This window comes from Macrobrachium rosenbergii, chromosome 22 (genome assembly GCF_040412425.1).
Source record: "Macrobrachium rosenbergii isolate ZJJX-2024 chromosome 22, ASM4041242v1, whole genome shotgun sequence".
Taxonomy (NCBI): Eukaryota; Metazoa; Arthropoda; class Malacostraca; order Decapoda; family Palaemonidae; genus Macrobrachium; species Macrobrachium rosenbergii.
In genome coordinates, this window is record NC_089762.1 from 20,936,928 (window position 1) to 20,953,213 (window position 16,286).

The window sequence follows — 16,286 nt, forward strand, 5'->3', positions numbered from 1 at the left end:
ATATATATATGTACGTACTTCTAACCCTTCCAGCCAACAACAGAGAGAGAGAGAGAGAGAGAGAGAGAGAGAGAGAGAGAGAGAGAGAGAGAGAGAGAGTGTTTGTTCTTACATATTATGACAAAAGAGAAAATAACTTTGGAAAGAGAGAAAGAGAGAGAAGTTATTCTTATGTTAGATATCAAAAGATGGAAATTCATGATTTATGAAGGAAAGAGAGAGAGAGAGAGAGATTTTTCAATATCCTTGACCATCTGTGGGCAACATTACCTCCCCTTTGTGGTTCATGTCAATATGTCAAGTTAACTGACAGGTACTTGTACCCCCTGCCTTGCTCTGAAGAATCCGAGAAAAAGACTGGGAATGATATGTATTCGTTTAAAATTTTTAATAATTTACTATACAAATGCAAAAATTTGTACAGTAATTATAGCATGGAAAATATGAAAAAAATTAATAACAAACTAATGTCATGTTTATCTATAAAACTACAGTATACAAAACAAATAAACATATGTTACATATGCACAAAAAATCTATCTCAGTGAGAGAGAGAGAGAGAGAGAGAGAGAGAGAGAGAGAGAGAGAGAGAGTATACCTATACTCTCTAGTTTAACCAGACCACTGAGCTGATTAACAGCTCTCCTAAGGCTGGCCCGAAGGATTAGATTTTATTTTACGTGGCTAAGAACCAATTGGTTACCTAGCAACGGGACCTACAGCTTATTATGGAATCCGAACCACATTACAACGAGAAGAGAGAGAGAATTTATCAAGTATCCTTCGTAGGGTATTTGTCCACCAAGTGGCAACATTCATTTGACTACTGAGTGGCAACAAGTTCTACCCTTGTGGTCCGTACATCAAGATATTTGACATATTTGATAGATTACACCCTCCCACTCACTCCAAAGCTTTCAGAAAAAGAGGAGGGAAAGAATTTATATTGAACTAAAATCTTATATTTTCTTTATTTTCTTTAATTAATTGATATTTTGCTGTGTTTAGTACATTAAGATAAATATCTGAAAATTAGAAAATATGACATTTTTATAAAAAAATAGTTTCTAATATATTTACCCAATAATTTCACATCTATAGTTTCCTCTTGCAAGGCAGTTTAAATTAAAAAATTCACGGGTAACGCTTCAAAGTTTAGTGCAAAGTAAGTACACCTTAGTTTAATCAGACCACTGAGCTGATTAACAACTCTCCTATGGCTGGCCCGAAGGATTAGATTTATTTTAGGTGGCTAAGAACCAATTGGTTATCTAGCAACGTGACCTACAGCTTATTGTGGAATCCGAACCACATTATAACAAGAAATGAATTTCTGTCACCAGAAATAAATTTCTCTAATTCTTCACTGGCTAGTCAGAGAACTGGATGCAGGCCTAGCAGAGTGCTAGCCGAGAACGGTACCAATCCTTCCAATGTTTAGTGCAGGTGCATGGTCCCGCCCACTAATGGGAATACCAGGAACTACTTAGCAGACAACCTCATTCTGTTTATGACATACTGTATGTCCATCAGAGGGGAGGAGGAAGGGCTCTGATCATATAATTATTTGGTAAGTATATTTAAAACTTTATTTTATTATAAAAGTGTCATTTTTATCCAAGTAACTTATCAACTAACTGCAGTACATGGCTGATTCCCACATTGACAGGAGGTGGGATACATGGACATATTCTATTCCAAAACATAAAGTCATGTAATAAATTTGAAATAGAAAAAGTTGGCTGCATTGAATACAATGCTTGTAATTCCTTATTAGTTAAGAGAGCCTGCAGTAGAAAAGTGCTTCCGGTTGGTGCTCTACTTAACCTGTAGTGGCGTGGCAGTAAAGCCATGGAGAGTCTCTACCTAAGTGGGAGCCTAGCAAAGCATAATTGGAAGTTTTACAGTAAAAGAGCTAACCAAAGGCTAGCAAAACTTCAAAAAGTGCCCTTGCCCTGGGCGCAGTACCACAACAAAAAACAACCAGACAACAATGTCACATGCACTGAAATAAAAAACACAACCCATGGTGGGTGCTCCAGGTACATTGTACCCCCGGACTCTCACAAAACTTGGCTGAAGAGATAGTAGGAGAAAACCCTATGCTTCCTTCCGCGATGCCAGGCCAATTACTAGAAATTGCAAGGTACTGCAAAAAATTTTAACACTGTTTAAACTTTTCTGAAGAGGTGAGAAGTGAAAATCGATTACACTTCCTGTAGGTCGATTGTAGGATGGACACAGGGGCGTATATGCATGAGGGCTAATGAGGTAGAAGTTGTTTTGACATCTTTAGCTTTCACTTAAAAGTAGGCCTAATGCTCTCCTTAAACTAAGAACAGCCTCATGGACCAAGTCCATACATGAAGAAGAACAATGCATTCTTAGACAGAGGGCAAAAATGGGGCCTTGTCAGATCACTAATGGTTATGAATGGCCTTCTGTGCGTCCAACCCTGCTCAGGTAATACCTGAAAACTCCAGCAGAGTAAAGAGCTCCCTACTCTTCCCCAGAGGATGTGGGGAGATCTGGCACCAGATGATTGCAAGCTGGCACCATGCGCTGGGTGTACTGAGCTGGTGCCAGGATGTAGGTGGCACCAGCTGAGCAGAGCTGGCAGGCACTCCTAGGAGCTTGGGGCAGAGCTCAGGCAAGCTGGAAGTCAGGCGAAGTAAAGGCTCGGGCTGGAGGGTGCTGCTGGGTGCCCGGAGCACTGTCCCTGACTGTCAAGACCCTTTTCTCTTCCATTAAGTTCTTGAGAGAGAGAGAGAGAGAGAGAGAGAGACTGGATCCAGGTCATGGAAGGGTCCTTGTTCTTGGTTAAAAAACACCAGGGTAAATGAGCAAATCACGTTACTGAGTCAGATGTAGCTCGATACCCCTAAAAAGGAGGAACATGAGAAATTCTATGTCATCTCCAATAAAAAAGGCAATGCTGCCATTGAGTTATAAGTGTCTCAGAAGAAGAAACTTAAGAGTCTGAGACACCAGATTCAGAACATCGTTCACTTAGATTGGTAGACCGAGCTTGAAGATGACATCTGCATCTTTCAAATGTCTCTTGTAACACCTCTGGAAAACTCCTCCTTCCTGACAAGCACCCGGACAGCCCAAAGCTTGTACATGTAAGAGTGTACCACCCTTGGTGGTGTCTCCTGAAGTAAGGTTGTTCCAGAAGAAATGAAGTGGAAGGATTCTTGGAGAGTCCACCAATCAACCGTAGCAATTCGGGAACCATAAATTATGGTTCAGAACAGGGCTATGAGGAACATCGTAACGTTCTGAATAGCCTGAGAAAGTTCAGCCCTTCCTTGACCATGTCAAATGGTAGAAGAGCTTAGAGGTCCAGGTTGGAACAATCTTTTAGTATGGTGTTTGTTGTCCAAACTAGAAGGTTACTTTAAGATGGCAGACAGTCATGATCAGCCTGCCCTATAGAAGCACAAAATCCTACAGTTCAGGGAACTGAAGGTCTACTAGGGAGTAAGAGTGAGTTTCTGATGGCTTAGTTCATCTGCCAGAAATTCCAGTTGGACTAGAAAAAACTTGATTCATCGTCCGCAGAAAAACCCTCTCGTCGCTTGGTGGTGAGAGCTAATGTAAAAAAGTATGGACTGTGGTCTTGTCTAAAGGAATACCACAGTCTAGGAGTGAGTGAGGGTCGAGAAGAACTGAAGCCTTAAACAAATGGCTTTCAGCTCTCTGGCAAATACGTGAAGGTTTGTTCCCATCCCAAGGGGACACGTCCTAGAAATTTCCTGGTTCCCCTAGCGGGCTCCCTCTACTAGTATAAGGAGTGAGGAGCAGTCTAAGGCTAGTCTCAAGATGAGGGACTTCTTCTGAAAGTTTAAATTTGGACAGATACTACTGTAGGTCCGACTGAAAATCGGATCTTTGGGGAAAAAACAGCAGAGTCCGGTTATGATTCCTTGTCCCTATTGGTCTTGTAGGGCAGGCTGAAGTTCACGGTCAGAAAAGAAGACAAAAGTAAGCGGAGTGAGGACTCAAGAGAAGTCTTATGCTGCAGATGTCGAAGCCTATATTCCAGCACTCGAAGACCCTGTCCTGTAGGGTGGATCTGAGATATCTTTCGGAGTCTGTATGCGGACATGAAATGAAGTATCCTACATATTCAGGAACTCCACCCAATTGCCCTGGAGAATGGACAGGACTGTTTGGCTGGTCTCTGCAAGCTAAAAAACCAAACTTGTAGAACCTCGTGCATGGTCTCAATGACACCTTGTACAGACTGACAACATATGCAGAACCGTACTTGGCTAAAACTAATATCTGACTCGCTTATAGGAACTTGGAAAGTCCAAAAGCTACACAAAAGCCTGGCCATGGGATAACAATGGTCCTGAACAAACACACTGGTCTGAAAGAAAAATCTGTGAAAAAGAATTAAGTGTTCAGCAGCAGAAGCCTAGTATGGCTAGATAGTACCGAGCGCTCTGGAACAGGTGTTGGGTACTCATGATTTGGCGCCAGAAGCCAGAGAGTTGGTGCCAGGAGCTCTGAAATTGATTCAGGTGCTTGGGAACAGGTGCCGCTAGTGAGGGGGTTCATGGCATTTCTCTTCAGCTTGGAGCCCAAGAAAAGTCTTTCAATAAAAGAACCCTCAGGAGGGAAGATATCATCATTCAAAAGGAAAAACGGACCCAGGATTAGTTATATGCCATCTGTGATTCTCGTGGTAGACAGCTGAAGGCGAAGAAAGGAAGACTGATAGCGACTGTGTGTTTCTCCCAGTAGAAAAAAAAAAACCAAAGCTCCCCTCTTGTGATCCCAATGAAGGAGTGGAAAACTCAAAAATCTAACTCAACCGTCCTTATCTGCACAGGACAGGACTATGAGACCAGCCGAAGCGATGTCTCTCAGTAACACTTGAGAGTCTCCTATCTTGTTAACCCCTGCTCCTGATGTCAGTCAAGAAAGACCTTTATTTAAAAAAACTGACAAGAACTTCAGCCAGCAGGACTAAGTCCATCTAAGCACAGCCAGCAGGACTAAGTCCATCTAAGCACAGAGGGAGGAAAAGACAAAAAAAGCATTTGTCTTGCTCCCTTAAAACCAAAGTCAGACTCCTAACTCCCTGTAGAGGTGACAGCTTTCTTCAACAAGCTCATAAATTCATACACAAAAGTCCCTGTCCACAAAGGACAATGCTCTAAGACACTAACCGACATCACAAAGGGAGTAACTCGGCTTGCCTGAAACTCCTAGGTGAAGGTGGAACAGACACCTGGTGTTCAGAGACTAGTGTCGGTCACTTGAAGACCAGAGCTACACGTTCAATTGGAAACTGAGCTCACAAAAGAACAACAGTATGTTCTTGGAAGAGATAGGCGCTGAGCTAAAGACAGACTGGCGCCAGACACTAGTAGACTGGTGCAAGATGCATGAGAGCCGATGCTGGGAGCTCTGTAAGTGCTATTGGGCACTCAGGTGCTAATGGGTGGTCAGACTCTATTGGGCGCTATTAGGCGCTTGGGCGCTATTAGGCGCTTGGGCGCTATTAGACGCTCGGGTGCTATTGGGCGCTCAGGCACTATCAGGTGCCATCTGGTTCTACTAGACTTGGACAAAGATGAATGCTTGGACACTGCTGGTCCATTTGATGACAAATACTGGCGTTCCACAACTTGAAGTTCAGGGGATGAAATGCTCAAGACTGTCCCAGAAGTTATAGGAAGACTGTGGACTACACTCCGGCATCCTGAGATGTTTACAGGAGAGAGGCGAAGTGCAAAATCATCTGACAGTGCCTCTTCAATGGCTGAGATTCACTGCTGGAGTATCACTAGGGATGCACATACCTATGGAGGCTTTTCCAACGGCTGTCCCTCGATAACTGCGGACAACAGGCTCGACAGAGGGGGCAGCTACCCAGGGCAAAACCCCTTCGGACTCCCAAGGACTGACAGTATGCCTCCTCCCAGGTTTAGGGAAGTCTGACAGGGACTGGGTTTAGGAGATCCAAAGGAATCAGGCAGCCACCCTCTTCACTACACATCCAGTAAGATGCCTTTCCAGCAGCTGTCTGTTGATACCTGGAGCTGGCAACAAGCTCGACTGAGGGGTCGACTACCCGGGAACTTCCCACCAGCCTCCATTGGACTTTCAGTAAGACTCCTCCCAGGTTTAGGGGTGTATGACAATGACTCAGGTCTAGGAGAACCAGTGGGCTGGATAATCACCTCCTCCACTGCACAGAGTTAATTTCTGTTAACCTATATACAAGACTGGCAAAGGCACGGGAAGGAAGCAAGGGAGCCAGGCACGGGAGCAAGTGGAGAAAAATAACAAGGGCCGGCAGAAGGAGAGAAAATTGATGTGGGGAGAGAGTTGGTGCCAGACGAACGGAAGTCAGCACCGGGAGCTGGGAGCTCTCAGCTGTTGCCAGGCTGTTGTTGGTGCCAGGAGAGCTAGGAGCTTGGGAACTAAGAGCTCAAGAGCTGATGAACACTTTGGTCACTCAGCACGGTTCCCGTCTGTCGAGTACAGCTACTCTCCCCAAACAAGCAACTAACATATAAGCACAATTTCTCTCCTTACTACGTACTGTCCCTATACTTTCCAGTTCTCTGCAAAGAAAAGTGTAAGATGTTGTTCAATTAATCCTTTATCACCAAAGTTTGAAGTACACAGAGTACCATTAAACAGGCATATCTCAATTCCTAACAAATATTTTGAATTTTGCACATTACATATCATTACTGAAAATATCAGTCCACAGGCAAACACAATATTTAAGTTTATAATGCTACTTGGAAAAGGAAAGTAAACCTTTACCAACCATAGTACAAGTACAAAGAGTACCATCATACAGACACATCTCAACTCCTATCGCACATTATTTGGGACTTGCAGATATGCATATCATTACCAAAAATATCGGTCCAGTAGTGAATACAATATTAATGTTTATTACACTACTCAGAAAAGGAAAGTTAACCTTTACTGACAAAAGTTAAAGCACCCAGAGTACCATTATACAGACATTTCTCAATTCCTATCAAGCATTATTTGAGACTTGTAGATATGCATTTCATTACTAAAACTATGGGTTCTGTAGCGAACACAATATTTGGGTTTATTTTGCTAACTGGTAAAGGTACTGTAGTAGTGAACGGAATGTTTACGTTTAATCGGTACATTATGCTACTGGCAGTTACTCAATCTGACTGCAAATTTTCTACTGTAGTGAAAAATGATAGACTAGATTCAGATCTTAAAACAAAACAATCATATACTGATCCTGAAAGCTGTAGGCTTAAAGGCTGCCTGAGATCAGCGATAATACACCACTGAAATCCGGCCTCTGACCAGCAAATTTAGGAACAGAGCTGCCATCGACACTCAGTGATTACTAAAGCGCCGGCAGAAACAGAATGAGGTTGTCGGCTAAGTAATTCGTGGTATTCCCATTAGTGGGCGGGACCCATCACCTGCACTAAACTTAAAAGCGTTACCCACGAATTTTTTAATTTAAGCTCCATGCAAGAGGATACTATAGCTATGTAATTACTTGGTAAGTTACTTATATAAAAATTTAATTATCATACAAAATTAATAAACATACATATTACATATGCATAAAATTTCTCTCATCTCAGTAAGAGAGAGAGAGAGAGAATGATTATTTTTATTATCTAAAGTTACTGTTTAATCTTATTAAACTTAATATTAATATTTGAAAATTAGTACTGTAAATCATTATTTTATCATAAAATGTATACAGGTAGTCCTCGGTTATCAGCACAGGTTCTGTTCTAACACCGTGACGATAACTGAAAATCGCCAATAACAAAAAATTGGCAATTTCCAGCCACAAAAAGCCCTGAAAATCGCAGATTTTTGGTTATTGGAGCCTCTGTTAGGTATGTATCGGTGCCAATACCCAATTATCAGCGCCGATAAGCGCAAATCAGAGATTTTTGGCGCTGAAAATTGCAGATTTTTGCCTCTACACAAGCCCCGTAAAACCGGATCGCCGATAACCAATCCCGCTGACAACCGGGGACTGCCTGTATGTAGGTACAGTACAGTATTTAGTCATGAAAATAAAATGAAGATACAGAATATTGCGCTATGAAAAAATCTACAAATGGGTGAGTTTTCCCGTGAATAATTTAAAGATAGGTTCCACAGAAAATTCCATGACTTGCTGAGTCCGTGAATTGTGAGAACACGAATCTGGGGGGTTTACTGTATATCATTTTTTTGGTTTAATGCTATTTTAGCCTTTGTATTGCTTTAGTGAATAAAAACCTTGTTTAAAAGCATTAATGATTGATTTATTTCCCGTTTCAAGTTTTGTTTACCTTTGGTGTTTATGATTCCAATTTGACTCCTGTTAGCAAATGTTTATTATTCACTTTCCTCTATACATGGCATTGTGCTCTGTTTACTTTTTTGACAGTGAAAAGCCAAATGCAACGAGTGATCGCAGGAATTCGTTTTTCATTTTTGTCATCTCATTACCCCCTACAACCAAAATAAATTATGAAAAAACTAATTGTGATAATTATGAAGATAGTGAATTTAGAAGATGAATTCACCGATAATATTTTCACATTCTAAGAAAAGTCAAGTACTACTGTAGTTCATATATGGCTACGCTAACTCGGGAATGTAGGCTAAATGTGTTTTATAAGGTACAATATGAAGAAAGATTCCAAAGATATTAACTATATGGCGTTAGAAGTGATAAAGTGATAATATATATGTAATAAAATGATAAAAAGCAGTGTCAGAACTTAGCCAATTAGTACAGTAAGTCAGCAACTATACTCTGTTTTTTTTATCGAGGCGGATTTGTACTCACTCGCAGGGTGCCCTTTTAGCTCGGAAAAGTTTCCTGTTAGCTGATTGGTTGCAAGTATTTTGTCCGAATAGCATCATTGTTTTCAAATAATTACCAAGTCATGTGAATCGAAACTTATTTACTAACCTAAATTTCTCCCTCAGGTATGTTTTGTTAATAAATAATGTTAACGAATAAATAGATTATAAAGTATTGTGATGGTAAGTCTAAATTTAATAACAACACCTGCCGAAGTCAACGACAGGAGCTTGTTTTCGGATGCACGCTGCACAATTTTTGTACTTTTCACATATTTTAACACCAATTGGGATAAATTACACTAAGCATAAGAAAAACATGTTATGAACTTTTTTTGAATACCAGAATCTACTAAAAACATGGAATTAATAAACAGAAGCTATTGATGAAAACTTCTGGGGAGGCAAAAGGGACAGCCTGTGGCTTTAGATAAAATTTAGATAAAATTACCTAGATAGATAGGCCTAGTTATTCGTATGATATCCACATGCCAGCAAATGTTGATGGGCAAGAAAACTTGTCAGATACATATCATCTTTTATAGGCTTTTGTGCTGAAGCCTTTTGTTATATCATTATGACAAATATGATGATAAATATGAAGACGCTATTTTTTCTTTTACATAATAATAATGTACTTCCCTTATTATGGCTTTATTTCTTGCACACATTTCAAACTAGGCTAGCCTATGTCTATGTGTCTTACACCATTGTTGGACAATTGAAATAAATTTTGCTTAACTTTTTAAGGTAAGGAGTAACAGTAAACAGTCGCTGATGCTTAATATAAGTTAGGGTAGGTGTATGTAGGCCTATGATGTAAGTCCGTATAGAAAGGGTTTGCTAATTTTGTCGTAAAGGTATAGATTCTATTAATAGCACTATTTTCGGTTTGAGTTCCATAAATTGCGTAAAAATCAAAGTTAAACGAATTCATAATTTCACCGAGTTACCCCTCCCTTCCCCTCCTCGGTATTTGACACTAGACGCCTATAGACTACTAATCCTTAAAATGTATATGTGTATAGTACATTTTCTACTCAGTCACACATTCTTTCACTTCTCAAAATATCTGCAGATACTCGTGTTAACTTTATATGTGTCCTGAACAAGCATAAAATAAGAAAATAAAAGTTTTACCTCGCATTGTCTGCTGTAACTTCCATGAAAGGGTAAGTTATTAATTTCTGCGAAATATATTTTTATTAGTGTGCACCTAGAAAAAGAAGCATAGAAACTATTTAATTGCAGATATAGCCATTAAAGTAATCTCAATAACATAACACTGATTTCAACACTTACATAAATCAGGAAAAAGCTGCAATGACATAAATCAGGAAAATGCTGCAATGACACAGCTGGAACAGTTTTCCCGCCAGGCCGCCACAGGCTGTTCCTTTAACCTCCCCAGAAGTTTTCACCAATAGCGAGTTTAATTAATTCCATGTTTTTAGTAGATTCTGGTATTCAAAGAAAGTTTATAACAAAATGTTTCTCTTATGCTTAGTGTAATTTATCCCAGTTGGTGTTAAAATATGTGAAAAGTACAAAAATTATGCAGCGTGCATCCGAAAAAAAGCTCCTGTTGTTGACTTCGGCAGGTGTTGTTATTAAATTTAGACTTACCATCACAATACTTAATCTCTTTATTCGTTAACATTATTTATTAACAAAACATATATCTGAGGAAGAAATTTAGGTTATTAAATAAGTTTCGATTCACATTACTTGGTAATTATTTGAAAACAATGATGCTATTCGGACAAAATACTTGCAAACAATCAGCTAGCAGAAAACTTTTCCGGGCTAGAAGGGCACCCCTGCGAGTGAGTACAAATCTGCCTCGGTAAAAAAACCGAGTTTAGGCTGTTTATAAGTGGAATTAGCTTGAAAGACTATGTTTACATAGGAGCTTCATTTTTATTGGGGTGTATTCTATTTTCCAGGATTTTCTGTGGTCTGGTAGTGGCCTGGTCCCAAGATTCCTGGAATTAAGAGGCTGGACTGTGTTTGAGATGAAATATATCAATAGCGTTAAAACATTCTCGTGTATCGTTACGCGTGATACAGTACTCACGTTAGGCTTAACAAGAAAAAGGATATTAGAGTACTGTACTGTAAGAGAGAGAGAGAGAGAGAGAGAGAGAGAGAGAGAGAGAGAGAGAGAGAGAGAGAGAGAGAGAGAGAGAGAGAGAGAGAGAGATACCATTTACGTTAAAGCCTATAACATGCACAAGCAAGCTCCTTCCCCTTTTTTTATTTTTATTTTATGATACAGTAGCACCTCTGCTGAACAGATGCCTTGGGGGTGTGGCCTTTCTGATAAGTAACAAAGTATCTTACATTTACTAGCAATTCCACATGGTTCCTAACCAAAACTAACCTGCATTTTACAATCAACATTCAATTGAAGAGATATATTTTACTATGTATCACATCTAAAATGGAAGCATAAGGGAAAATAATCTTAATATGTTAGCTTGCAAGTCCAATACATTGAAATCCATTAAACTGAGATGTTACTTTATTTTTAATAAAATTTTCTAATTTTTTGTTTTAATGTTTTGTCAATTTTCACAGCATAAAAGATAAAAAAATAATAAAATTTACAACCCAAAAGAGAGAGAGAGAGAGCAAAGTATTCGATACACACATATGCACTGTGTTAGGATAAACTACTGTATACACTTCCAATACGTTTGATGCCTTTGTGTACAGTATTTTTACCTATCTCGCAAGCATAAGTAGGTACAGGTATGCAGATGTATTTTTAGAGGTAATGCATTTTGCAGATACAGTATATCTCCGAATTTGAATAATAAACAAATCAATATTTTAAACTGAATGATCATTATAAAATACCGGTTAGCACAGGCAATTAAGTGCAGTACTTTATATGAAATTACGCTATACTATAAGCTATGTGAATTGATCCATGCATACCTTATTGTGTAGGTTATGTCAGTCTTTGTTACTTAGCAGATTTCATTACTTACTGAAAGGGGTGGAGCACTGAACTGTCCACTGAGTGGGATGACACTGTATTTTTTAAGAATGTTGTTAATTTTTCTATGACATATATATAAATGTTCTCTAACACACATTATGCAAATTGTTCTATATTTTACTCTTTTCTTTTAGGTCTCACCAATGAGTTTGAGAACGGCAGTTATCACTTGTTATATTTGAATGAACAGACATACTTCAATCTAGGCCCTACGATGATAAAACAAAACAAGTTATAAAAAAGCATTCTGAATGTAGAGCGGAAATTTTAACTCTCGTTCTGGCCAAGTAAAAACATGATGTTGTGTGGTATGCAAAACGAAACGCTGGCTCACTCACCTTTCTTATCTGCTGCTGAAGAATAATTATTTTCAAGACTTTATGTACCAACGTCAACTAATGAAATATGGGCTGTTCTGTGATAGAGGTTTGAACTTGTATAAAAGACATTATTTATGAACTTGAAACTCATTTATTCTGATCTACTTTTCAAAACGGTAAAATAGAATTTACAATTCTATTTACACAAATATTGCCATCTAGAATTTACAATTCAATTTACACAAATATTGCCATCTACTTTTTTGGACAGTACATTAGTAATCAAGATACTGCCAACACTTACCAGCTCACTCCAGGGGCTCTTGTGCCTCACTGTTACCCAGTGTCATTTTTTATCTTGGGATATACTCCAACTGGTATTCTCCAGTATCACAGACAACAATACTACCAATCTAGTCCCAGGAGGCCTACAGAACTAGGATTCTTTTACTGTATGGATAAAAATCTGCTCATAAAAACATGTGTATCTAGAGGTTTTCAATAGTTTATTAGAATGGCAAGTAAAAGCATTCCTTACCTTATGGGCTCTCTCGAGAATTTGAGGTTTAACGTCACCGAACATCTGTTTCAGTTTCATATTCTGTTTAACACTTAAAACTGACGTATTGTGAGACACTTGAAAAATATGTGAAGCAGCTTCTTCTCGTGTATCCAATTCTGGGGCTACCAAACGTGCCACTTCCCAAATTTCTCTGAGGTAGCATTCCAAATTTATTTTATGTTTCTTCCCGAGCTTCTCCACTTCTGTTTTAATATATGGCCATGTCAATGAGCTCTTTCTTTGCTCTTGAATTTTTTCTTCTCTTTTAATGGCCAATAAGTTTGCTATATTATCTTCTTCCTGAATACTGCTATTACTATTCTGACTGACATTCCCATACGCCCTTAGGAAAGCAGTAAAACGAGGAGGACCCACCCCTGCAAAAGAATAAAACAATAAAATTATCTGAAAAATAAATTTCATGTTCTGTGTACTATAAACTAAAGTCTGTTACTCTGGTACTCTAAACAAAAAGACTTACTAAAGAAGACTTTACTGATGAAACCAGCTGTGATTTCAGGAGCAGGATTGGCTCTCAAATATTCACCCTAACTCAGCCCTCTTTCCTAATCCAATTTTGAAATGCTTTAACCATACAAATACCTACATCCAAACAGAGGAGCTCAAACTCCTCAAGGTGACCCAAAGCTAGTATTCTTCTTTTCTCGTCCACTATGCAATTCTCCCAAGCACCTAAAGCACGAACACTCCATCTGCAATGACTAACGAAGATAACACCAAATATGAATTTGGTTTTTAGTTTTCTGCAAAAGAACACTACTGAGATGGCATTGTCTGTCCATCCACACTTTTTCTGTCCGCCCTCAGATCTTAAAAACTACTGAGGCTAGAGGGCTGCAAACTGGTATGTTGATCATCCACCCTCCAATCATCAAACATACTAAAGTGCAGCCCTCTAGCCTCAGTTGTTTTTATTTTATTTAGGGTTAAAGTTAGCCATAATCGTGCATCTTGCAATGTTATAGGACAGGCCACCATCGGGCCATGGCTGAAAGCTTCAAGGGCCGCGGATCCTACAGCATTATGCGCTGTACAGAAAACTCAGTTGCACTGAAGACACTTTGGCACATGTTTCACTTGTTTATATACATATTTACATCATGCTGTACAATTTAAACAGACAAGGAATCATCCCAACGCATCATTTCCAAAGACTTAACCATTTGCCCCCTTCCTCTCCCATCTATAACTCTCTCCCTCTCTCTCTTTCTAAGGTCATTTCCTACCTGTCCTTGAATGTTGTATGAAAATCATCAACTTACAACAACAGTCATACCCCAAACTTACGCAAGGTTAGGTACCAGAACTCCTCGTGCAAGGTGAATTTTTGCGTAAGTTTGGCACGGTCTCTAAAAATGCTAATAAATGCTTATTTCTAAAGTTTAAACACTAAATATGACCCTAATCATGCTCCTTAATTATTAAGTTAACTTTTAAATGAAACTAAAGCTACTGTAATTTCATTTAAAAGTTAGTTTAATACAGTACCCTTAAAAAAGAAATAAATGGTTGACAGAAAAATAGAGAGTTGGAAGACAATTTCTGTCTCTCTCCCCTTCCGACTGATCTATTCTAGAAGTCTTCTCAACTTCTTTTCAATAACTTCTTTATTCTACATCTCTTTCTCTTTGTTCTGAAATGCTTTTTCATGAACGAAGTGTTTTTTTTATTTGGACTAATACAACTCTTAGTTATTGTGTCTCACTTGGATTAATACAACTCTTAGTTATTATGTCTATGTTTTAGAACGTATATACCACACTAGGGCATTTACACTTCGTAGACGGTACAGGTAAAATTAGATAAATTTAAACTATCTACTGTACAGGTAAAGATGTACTGAGAAATAATAAGTTAAAAATAAGTGAGCGCTAACTATGAGAGAGAGAGAGAGAGAGAGAGAGAGAGAGAGAGAGAGAGAGAGAGAGAGAGAGATTGTTCTTACTTGAAATATCACATTAAGTTATTTATGAATTATTACAGAAACAGAGAGAATAACATGAGTGAGAGAGAAGGAGAAGTTATTCTTACATTAGATATCACAAGATGGAAATTCAGTGTTAAACTAGTTTTTAAATGAAATTAGAGTTACATTAATTTCATTTAACCCTTTAACGCCGAAGCCCTATTTACAAAAACGTCTCACGTATGGCGGCGGCGTTTGGTGAGTTAGCGCCGAAGCGGAAAAAAATTTTTTTTCAAAAAATCACAGCACGCTTAGTTTTTAAGATTAAGAGTTTATTTTTGGCTCATTTTTTTGTCATTGTCTGAAGTTTAGTATGCAACCATCAGAAATGAAAAAAAATATCATTATCATATATAAATATTGGAATATATGACAGCAAAAAAAAAAAACTTGTATATAATTGTATACAAATCGCGCTGTAAGCAAAACGGTTAAAGCTAATGAGTTAATTTTTTTTAGTTGTATTGTACACTAAATTGCGATGATTTTGGTATATAACAAATTTTAAAACGATCAAAGCAACACAGAGAAAATATTATCACAAAATGATGCATGAATTCATAACGCGCGGACGTAAAATGTTTTTTTCAAAAATTCACCATAAATCGAAATATTGTGCTAGAGACTTCCTGTTTGTTGCAAAATGAAGGTAATTGATTGAATATTACTAGACTGTAAGTGTTTTAGCTTACAATTGCAGTTTTCGACCATTTCGGTCGAGTTAAAGTTGACCGAAAGTCAAATTTTTTCTATTTATCGTGATTTATATGGTAATATTTCAAAAGTGATGAAAGCTACAACCATGAGTTATTTTTTTTTGTATTGTACATGAAATTGCTCACATTTTCATATATAAAACGTTATGTAACGACTAATTTAAAGCGGTGCAAATATTACGACAACGAGACGAAAGAATTTCTGAGATGTTTGGCCGAGTTACCGCACATACGTAAGGAAAATGTTTTTTAAAAAAATTCACCATAAATCGAAATATTGTGCTAGAGACTTCCAATTTATTGCAAAATGAAGTTAAACGATTGAATATTACTAGAATGTAAGAGTTTTAGCTTACAATTGTGTTTTTTTACCATTTCGGTTGAGTTAAATTTGACCGAAGCTTAAAATTTTGGCAGTTATCGTGATTTATGTGAAAATATTTCAAAACTGATAAAAGCTACAACCATGAGCTATTTTCTGTTGTATTCTACATGAAATTGCGCACATTTTCATATATAAAAGTTTATGTAACGACTAATGTAAAACGATGCAAACATTACGACAACATGATGAAAGAATTTCTGAGATGTTCGGCCGAGTTACCGCGCGCAGACGTAAGGAAAAATTTTTTTTTTTTTTTTTTTTTCAGAAATTCACCATAAATCAAAATATTGTGCTAGAGACTTCCAGTTTGTTGCAAAATGAAGGTACATGATTGAATATTACTAGAATGTAAGAGTTTTAGCTTATAATTGCGTTTTTGACCATTTCGGTCGAGTTAAAGTTGACCGAAGCTTGAAATTTTGGCAGTTATCGTGATTTATATGAAAATATTTCAAAACTGAT

General features: G+C 38.0%; 1 protein-coding gene across 3 annotated transcripts in view; it reads right to left on the reverse strand.

Annotated features, from left to right (window-relative positions):
* Positions 1–16,286, reverse strand: part of obe (obelus) — a 437,154-nt gene that overhangs the window by 392,599 nt on the left and 28,269 nt on the right. For all 3 annotated transcript variants that reach the window (XM_067124317.1, XM_067124318.1, XM_067124319.1), the window contains exon 3: positions 12,713–13,113. In XM_067124317.1, coding sequence (XP_066980418.1) covers positions 12,713–13,113 — 401 coding nt within the window. The remainder of the gene's footprint in view (positions 1–12,712; positions 13,114–16,286) is intronic.